This window comes from Neltuma alba, unplaced genomic scaffold (assembly GCF_004799145.2).
Source record: "Neltuma alba isolate B1F8T4 unplaced genomic scaffold, ASM479914v2 tig00012894_pilon, whole genome shotgun sequence".
NCBI classification, from domain to species: Eukaryota; Viridiplantae; Streptophyta; class Magnoliopsida; order Fabales; family Fabaceae; genus Neltuma; species Neltuma alba.
In genome coordinates, this window is record NW_021637266.1 from 244,818 (window position 1) to 254,364 (window position 9,547).

The window sequence follows — 9,547 nt, forward strand, 5'->3', positions numbered from 1 at the left end:
AACCCATAACCCAGTTACCGGTGCAAGGTAGGGCTTCAATGCTTCGATCATTCCACCTCCCATGATATTTTAATATTAAAAAAAAATTAGACGGGTTGTAGTTTGAACCCGCCAACCTGCAGGCTAACCTGCCAGGGGTTCAGGTTATAATGGTGCGAGCTCATATTTATGAGGTCGTGGTGGGTTGGCTTTTAGCCAACTTTGACCCACTTTTTTTTGGTGAGTTGGGCCTACGGGTCTGATCCATATTACCGGTTTTAACTCTTATGAACATTCCTCAATCATAATCAAGTAAATGAGGGAGAGAGGATATTAAGAAAGATGATTATGGTGTTTTAGGAAAAACATGTCATATTTCTTATAATTAACTAACTTATCTAATTTTTTTAATCTAATCAAATCAGTTAAATAAGTTTTACATTAAGGATCAAAAGAGTATTAAAAACTGTAGGTAGAGTTTGTTTTAGCCGAAAAGTTAAAAACAATTTCTCAAGTTGGGGAGCAAGTCAAACTTAAGTTGATGATTGAGGAGGAGCGCGAGATACGGCAGATGATTGAATAATTACTAAATCAGTTAATTGGATTTTATATTAAAAACTTTGATCCAGAAGACGAATTGATGGGACGATTATCAACTTATTGACTATTAAAAATTAGTTGAAAAAGTCATGGCTTGCTCAGTTGAAAAAGTCGTGCTTGAATTTTCTCCCAAAAAGCCTGGTCAATTACCATTGAGAATTCAGAAGAAGGCGTCACCTTTAAAATTAGTAAGACATCTCCTCACCAATTTTTTTAATTACCATCTATTTAAATACACATACACACAAACATATGTTAATATCAAATTTAAATTTGAAATCCCACCTTAACATAGCAAACAATGCTATCATTGAAATCATTTACTGCTGGCATCTTCCGTGTATTTTCAAATTTGAATAATCACTTAAAAGCTCTTATCTTTATGCTTAAATAAATAATTACAATTTTAATTCTTAACCTTTATGCATAAAGTAAGTTAAGACTGTAAAGTTTATCTTTTTCTCTTTCGTAAAAATAATACAGTTTATAATATAATTTGTACTACAAATTAGATTTATATTTGAAATCAAAAGTAGTAGTATATTTTATAGTCTTTATTACTGAATGAGGATAATTTAGTGTTAAAAAAAGGAAAGTATTTTTCATAATATTTTATATATCGTGATTGAGTATTTGAGTTGCATATTCAAATTACTATGATTAATTACTTTGGTGTGCAATGAGGATATATAGTAATGGGTTCAATTCTACTGGATTAGTTTAGTCCCCTTGCAATTTTCCCCCCAGATTAGCGGTCAACTTAAGTTGAATTTGTGAAGACTTGGTAACATTTGTAGAAACTTTTGTTTGTTTAACTTTTGTTATTTCTGTTATGATTCATAAATTAGTAAGTATGTCCAGTTAGAGATTAAATATCATTTCTCATTTTTCTTTTGCCACTATCCATGTTCATATATTTATCTTATTATTATTTAAACTTTTTTCAAAAATAAAAAACCTACATCATTTTTGTAAAGTTTATATACTTATATTTAAATCAGTATAAATTTAAAAATATAAAAAAATTAAAATAAAAAATGTCCAATTTAATCTAATAATTGAGACGAACAAGTTCTTTTCAAATCTGAAAATATAAAAAGACTAAAAAAAAAATAGCAGGCCCACACACAATTTCTTTTCTTTCTGTCCCTCTCCCTCCTTGTTTTTAATTTTTTAAAACCTCAAGCACACTGACTCAGTCACCACAATTCAACTACTCCGTCCGTTTTTTATTATAAGAAACATTTGATGCTTATAGCATGTTTCCATATATAAGAGACACTTAAAAGTTGTCTCTATTTTTTTGTATTGATTTCCTATTTTATCTCTATTTATTTTGTCTCCAACTCATACTCTCTCTCCCTCCTACTTCTCTTTCTTTTAATAATTTAATTGTTCTCTCTCATACTCTCTCTCCTTATCAATGGGGGCATTGTTGAAAAAACAGTATACTTTTTACATATTAATTGTTCTCAACTAATTTTAACTTTTTTTTAATCAACATAATTTAGTTATTTGTCTCTTATAATAAGAAACGGAGGGAGTAATTTTTTTGGATGAAATTTCAAATAAAATTTTCAAATTCTTTTTCTCAGAGAAGCTTTTTTTCCTTTTTTCGGTGAAAAAAGGAAAGAACGATAAGAATATAATTAACTAACACAGTATAGCCAGTAATGTACTAATGCGTCGATTCTCCGTTGGAGCGAAGGAGGCGTCGGAAGAAACCAGCAAGGACAATGCAGAAACAATATTAACTGAATTGTCCGCGCCTTGATGCTCTGTTGTCTTTTCCGACTCCGAAAGCCACACGCCCCAGCCATCATCATCATCAAATCAACAGAAGCTTCTTCATCTTTTGTTTTCCTTTAACTTTAAGCTATCACTAATCAGATCTCCATTCTTTTTTCTCTATTTATTGTTTCTTCCCCCAACCTTTTGGCATGCTCGCCTCCAATTCTGGTTCGGTGCTCCCTACTAAAGCCCCTTTACTTCCTCGCAACCCCTGTCTTTTCCGCTTTGGCACTGCTTTCTTGGATCCACGGGCTCGATCCAGACCCACCGTCCTTGCTACGCATAAGCTTTCCCTCAATTTGATCAGAATGGAAGTGCTCCGGCGATTAGGCGGAGGTTGCTTCAAGAACCCCAACGACAAGGGTTTAAAGGTGGAGGCTGATAGTGGTGGGGAGGATTTCTTCGATGTTTCCGCAGGCGTGTCTAAGCCAGCCTGCGAGCACCTTGTAATCATGGTTAATGGGATAATTGGGAGGTATTGTGCCCCGGCGCGCGCTCTTTATCATTTATTTTTCTTTAAGTTGTTAATGGTTCATCAGTTTCTTGGAAAAATTTGTACTTTTCTTAATCTTATGGCATTGCTGCCTGCTTTGGGACATTACATGGCGGAAGAATATTAAATAGATTAAGTCTTTTACTTACTACACAGTAAGAGTTGATTGGAGATGGTTGCCATAAAATACGGGGATGAGGAAATTCAAAAGGAACGGGTGAATTTTATTTTCTTAAATTAGTCATGGTACGAGAGAATCTTGGATTGAGTGTTTCAGCATGTCTAAGTTTTTCTTTTGGGTGGTTAGTATATTTTAAGTTTCGTAGTGAAAGGTTTCCAAGTACTCAAAGATCATCTTCAATATCAGATTGTTTAAATTGCTTCTCAATCAGTAGTCGATGTTTAGCAAATACCCTAAATATAAGTGGCACCCCCGCCCTCCCAAAAAGGGGAAAAAAAACTCCCCTCCCCCCCCGGGGGGGGGGGTTCTGAAAAAAAAACAAAACTCTCTTTTCCCAGAGCTTATCTCCCTTGAGCATCACGCATTGGAATATCCGAGCATCTGAACTTAATAGCGCCTCAGTAGAATAATTTTCCCCTGAACATGGTCCTGAGGTCCTCTTTGAAGGCCATGATAGTAGCTAGGAGACGACACATTGCTTATTTACCCTCTTAATTAACGTGCCCGTCCTTATATCTCAAAATGAAGATTTATGCTATTTCCTTTCTTGTGTGCGTTCTTATGAGAGCATATCCATCTACTTTTAGTCACTTTGAAAGGTGAATTTGTTGTGGCTTTCTAGTAAGGAAAGAAGGAGTGCCATCAATCTAAATTCAATTTGGTCCCTAGGAGAACATCCTTTTGAGTTGAAACTCAATTTTGCCCTGAGAAAATAATTTTTCTGTGTGATCTTATGAGCTGAAATGCACTTCATATCAGTCCTGCAGATTGGCGTTATGCAGCAGAGCAGTTTGTGACGAAGCTTCCAGATAAAGTTATTGTTCACCGTGAGTATTCCTGTCATATTAGCTACTGGTTTCATTGTCAACAATCCAATGGAATAAAAGCAACATCATCGTTCATATTAATGGATTATTAACTTTCTTTCTTGGGTTGATGATCTCTATGTAGGTGATGGCATGACTAACTACGTACTTTCTCATTTTGATTGTTATTCAGATCAATTCTTCTGTCTTTCTCTTTCATGAAATTATGATGTAAAGCATTTTGCTCAGTAAAGGGGAGAGTGATTGCAAGAGTTATTTTTTGTTGTTTTTGCCTTCTATCTACAATATAGTACAAACATTGTTCTACTTTGTATATTCTTTTGGTTCTTTCTGTGAAATTGCGAACTTCATTATCGTCTACTTTTACATCTCTTGCATTCTGCATAGGACGTGTGTTTAGCATGATATTTTGTGGACAGGCAGTGAATGCAACTCTTCAAGATTGACATTTGATGGTGTTGACAAGATGGGTGAGAGGCTAGCTGAAGAGGTATTTCGGTAATAATGATATTATCCTTTTTTCAGGACGTACAAACATCTTAATTTCTCATATTTCTCTGATTCTGCAGCTGTAATTTCATAGGAATATTAACTTTGACATGGCTCATTTCATATCTGGGTATTTGGCTTCCAATAATTTCTATGCAGGTACGGTCTGTTGTTAGACGTTGGCCAGAGGTGCGAAAGATCTCCTTTGTGGCTCATTCTTTGGGGGGTTTGGTGGCCAGATATGCTATTGGGAGACTTTATGACTATTCTTCAACATCGAGGCCTGTAGGTACAAGTGCAACCAGAAATGACTTTGGTGAAGAGCAAGCAGAATATTCAAAACAATGTCTTGAGCAATGTTACGAGGCCACAATTGCTGGTTTGGAGCCAATGAACTTTATAACATTTGCAACGCCACATCTTGGTTCAAGAGGACATAGACAGGTTCTTAAGCTTGCTTTGAACCGTCATTTCAAGATTCAGTATAATTATTAAGTCTTTTGTCTGTTCTTTGAGGGTACTTTTGGCTTGTCTCTCCTTTTTTCCGTCTCTTTTCTGCCACAGTTGCACTAAACTGCCAGTGCTTTGGGGCTGACACATCTATCCACTTCATTCTCTACTCTTAAACTTTCTTTTGACTCCATTTGAGTTAACATCTGTGGCACATGAAAGGCATGTCAATGTAAACATGGTGCAATAAGTGCAATCTTATTTTTATTTTCTCTTTGTTTACTGCAAAATTTCTTCTGAAATCCACTTCCATCAAAGCGTAACACTGATTGATTTTACCTATTTGTTCCACCACTATAAACTATAGATTAGTAATCATTATTGTTTTATTTTATGATATTTGAAACTTTTGATGTTTGTATATGATATTCTGATGACAAATGAAGAGACATGTTAACGATAGAAAGTAGTTGCCTTTTGAAGACGCTGTTCCTTTCCATGGTAGACTTGGTAGCTATATATCTACAAAAGCAAGTTTTTAAGGGTATTCTTTTTATGAATCATTGAACACGTTTACAAGTCTGATGCCATTTGGGCTTGATTTTCTGCGTATGCATTTTTATCTTTTTATGTTCTGTTTATTTCAGTGAATGTACCATTGTTATATTTTGTTAGTCTGTTGACCCTGTGCCAATTTATTCATGAATTGAAGTCTCAAGTTCTTATATTGGAGGACCATCCCTTATTTCTGTTATTTTGTATTCGTGATTTTAGCTTCCCTTTCTTTGTGGCCTTCCTTTCCTTGAGAGAAGAGCATCCCAAACTGCACATATAGTTGCAGGGAGATCTGGGAAGCATCTCTTCCTTGTGGATAATGATGATGGAAAGCCTCCTCTTCTCCTGCGTATGGCTGGCGATTCTGATGACGTAAAGTTCATGTTAGTATCAATTTGTAAGTTTACATAATCAGATGCTTATATTCCATTTGCATTATTGCTCAGCCAACTGTTACTGATGGTGTAGATCAGCTTTACGTGCATTTAAGCGCCGTGTGGCATATGCAAATGCAAATTATGATCGTATCCTCTTTTTAATTTAGATTTTGAGGTATTTACAAAATTTCTGTTGCGCAAAGCTCTAAATTTATGGAGTCAGCAATCTATTTCAAAGTTAGCAGATGCTAAGTTCTTCCTAAAAGTTTAGCAATAATTTTTATTTTCCAAAATATAGCTTAACTTAGCTTGAAGATATGGTTGGATGGCGTACATCATCAATTCGGCGTCAACATGAACTTCCAAAGGTAGAGGCTTTCTTCATCTCTTCTGCCTTTTTTCCTATATGGCTTTTTCAGGCTAACTTCTGTTCCTTCTTTTTCTGCCAGGCCAATCTGCTTGTAGTAGATGAGAAATACCCTCATATTGTATATATTGAAGGGGAGACTGTTAAAGACGATCACAATCCCAATAAAGCATCTTCTGCTATCAATGACCAATCAACTGACTTGGAAGGTACATTTTCGTTTTTTTTTTTTTTGGGAAAAAACTCCATGATATACTCTTTTTTTTTTTTTTTTTTTTTCCAATTCAGTGTTTACATACTTCTCTTGCATACAACAACAACAACAATAAGTCTTATCCCACTAGGTGAGGTTAGCTACATGAATTGTATGGGGATTGGACAGTATGAGTAATACCCTCATTTATGTGGAAGGAAGAGAATGTGTGGTGGAGAGAGAATATGTGAAAATTAAATACAATGATATGAGTAATATGAGTAATTAAATGGAGGTAAAATGGGAAATCAACAAACAAAATTTGAGACAACCTCTAAAAGTCTCTTATAAAAGGGAACATGCCATACTCCACAATTGTTTTTTGTTAAAAAAAAAAAAAAAAAAAAAACCGGAGGGAGCCTACATTATATGCTTGGGAAGAGGAGTTGTTTTTCTTGGAATTTTATTTTTGAGATTGGATTGATTGATAGTTGGACTGTCTAGTTCAAGAACATTCATATAGAATGAGAAAAGAAAAAAAATGGAAGGGCAAGTATGTATGGGTGTGTAACTAATCTCATAAAACAAGGCCCACATAAATAAATTCCTTTAAGATCTGTTACCACTTGGGTTGCAGTTCCATTTGGCACGTAGTAGGGATACAAGGAGGTGTAACGTATACTTGATTGGAATTGTGATCTAGGAGATAATGTCTTGTGTTTGGGATTGCACGATTTGCAAGTGAGGGCCGTGGCCTAGGGAACAATATAGCAGATTTAGTTACCACCATGTCCCTGTTAAAAGTTTGTGGTTTTCTGGGGCACATATACATGCAAACTACTATTTCCGTGTTCTGTGTTTTTAACCATGCAATAAATTCTGAACACTTTCATATCAAGTTGAAATATGCTATGAAAATTGGCAGTATATTTTATGTTATTTTATTTTTGTAATCATGTAGTTGGGTATATGTGACATCTTCTATGAGGAACTCTATACATTACTCTGAACTACTTATCACAGTCAATATATTCACTGATCACTTTCTAGAGTTAAACATTCAACTTTCATTAACTATGAACTCCTAATGTCCCGTAGAATGTTATACTAGCTGCCCATAAACTTTATGCTGCTCTTTTGCATTTACTGGGGTGTTGCATTTGATGCTTAGATTTCTGTCGTCTTGTATTTTCTGAATATGTTATTCTTCCTCTATGTAGAGGAGATGATAAGGGGTCTCACTCAAGTACCATGGGAGCGTGTAGATGTTAGCTTCCAAAAGAGTAGACAACGTTATATAGCTCACAGTACAATCCAGGTAAACTTAATAGCTTAACCTCTTAACTTCCTTGCAGTCTGGGTGATGTAGCCCCTTTGTCCTTTTGATGATTAACACCAACTGCTTTCTTCATACTGGTTCCTTTAAGAAATGTATCAAATGTGATGGGCATTCATATTTGGGGATAAGAACAGGACAGTGTTACCTTGCTATTTTTTGGATTAAAACATGTTAAGTGAAGACACTGTACTCATGTCCATAAGATTTGGGGATCTATGATTCTATGATGGCTAAGGAAGGAATCAAATAAAGTTATACAGAAGGTAATTGGTGAACAAAATCAGAGTAAGGCGATGCTCTGATTGTTTCTAATCATGGGAAAGAAAAGTGAGGTGGGGACAAATTTTTCCTTCCAATCCATCAGTCAGTCAACAAATACTTGAATCAAAGGCCAGTAAAGTAGTAAGATGTAGGGAAAATTAACAAAATCAGAATCCATCTCTCTAATTAAGTAAGATATACAAGGCACACGACAGCTGGGAGAAGAGTAGGAAGTACATGATTGTCAACAATCCTCATCCCCCTCGAGTTAGGGAGCAAATGTTGTTTATTTCTGGCTGGCGGAGCTTAATTGATTAATTCTTCTAACCTGACTGTTGCAATCGTCTTTTTAGTTCAGGAATTTAAGCATTGTTGGGTGTTACTAGTCCCCCCCCCCCCAAAAAAAAAAGAAAAAAAAATTTCTGATTTGTTTTGTTTGCCTTCAGGTGAAAACCTACTGGTTGAATTCAGATGGCGCTGATGTGGTTTTTCACATGATAGATAATTTCCTTCTTTAGCTCCTGACAAGTTTGCTGTCACTAAGTCTGTGATCTGAAAATTGGGTGGATGTATTTAATTAGTTTTCCCCCCTCTTGGTCTGCTTTGGAGCAGATGAAGATGATTTGTTGTATACCAGATCATGGTGGTTAATACCTCAGCCTCATCTGAGTGTACTTTTGTGCATTAGTACCCATTCTTAACTATGGTTATGTATCCGCGTCATTGGACGTCGGTACATGGAAAAGCTGTCATGCAATCCTTTTTATTCGATGCTTTTCTTGTCTACATATTCCACATTGATTCTTATGACCACGCCTCCAAAAAGGCATATTACTGCTTTCGGCTCTAATAATGAGAACTAGTTGACTAATTTAAAGAGATTAAGAAAATAAGTTAAATTAGTTGTTGTAATAAATATATTGTATTGTATTCTTAAAATATTCTTGCTAATAAAGTATATTAGTTAGAACTATCATTTTAAGAAGGAATACCTTAGAAAAAATGTACTTCTCTGGTTCTATTTAAAATGTTTCCAGCATGTTTTCTACAGACAAAGAAAACCTTAAAATGGATTAATTCTTCAATTAAATATAATAAATTTTTAACTTTACTCATATTTAATATATACAGATTTTTAAAAAGATAGATACTTACATCATAATAAATGAAGGATAAAATAGTATAGTTATACTGAAAATTTAATGAAGTGACTTATAAATAGGATAAAAAAATCTTTTCTCTCTGCCCTATAAGTAGGACTAGAGGAATATAAATATAAGATATAAAATAAATTAGAATTTTATATTTAGAATTAAAATAAAAGTTAAACAAGAATTTATGTCAAGGCCAGGAGGTAGTATAATAAAACTAACGTGGTAGACTGTAGGTGTCGCCAGCCTGCTTTTTATTTGTTTTTGGGTACAGGCAGCCTGTTATGTCTCTCCATCTTTTTCAAGTTGAGGACAGAGGTGCAGGCCTTAAAGAATTCGCCCTGTTCTGGTAAAATTGTGTAAGTAGCCTGTTTTTTATTCTGTGAAATATGTTTGGCGTTACTGTAATGGACATGAGCGACATATCCAATGTGTTCGAAGTGAGTCTGTTATTGGTGGGCTCAACATCAAAAGGAGGAGGAAAAACAGGGCTT

The 9,547-nt window shown here is 35.0% G+C and overlaps 1 protein-coding gene across 1 annotated transcript; it reads left to right on the plus strand.

Moving 5' to 3' along the window:
- The first annotated feature begins 2,273 nt into the window (after positions 1-2,273).
- Positions 2,274-8,697, plus strand: LOC114732245 (uncharacterized). Its single transcript, XM_028919543.1, has 10 exons — positions 2,274-2,845; positions 3,804-3,871; positions 4,291-4,361; positions 4,520-4,804; positions 5,585-5,748; positions 5,834-5,889; positions 6,058-6,110; positions 6,192-6,318; positions 7,523-7,620; positions 8,349-8,697. Exons 1-10 carry the CDS (start codon positions 2,520-2,522, stop codon positions 8,418-8,420), a joined length of 1,320 nt encoding a protein of 439 aa, XP_028775376.1. The 5' UTR covers positions 2,274-2,519; the 3' UTR covers positions 8,421-8,697.
- Positions 8,698-9,547: the final 850 nt, after the last annotated feature.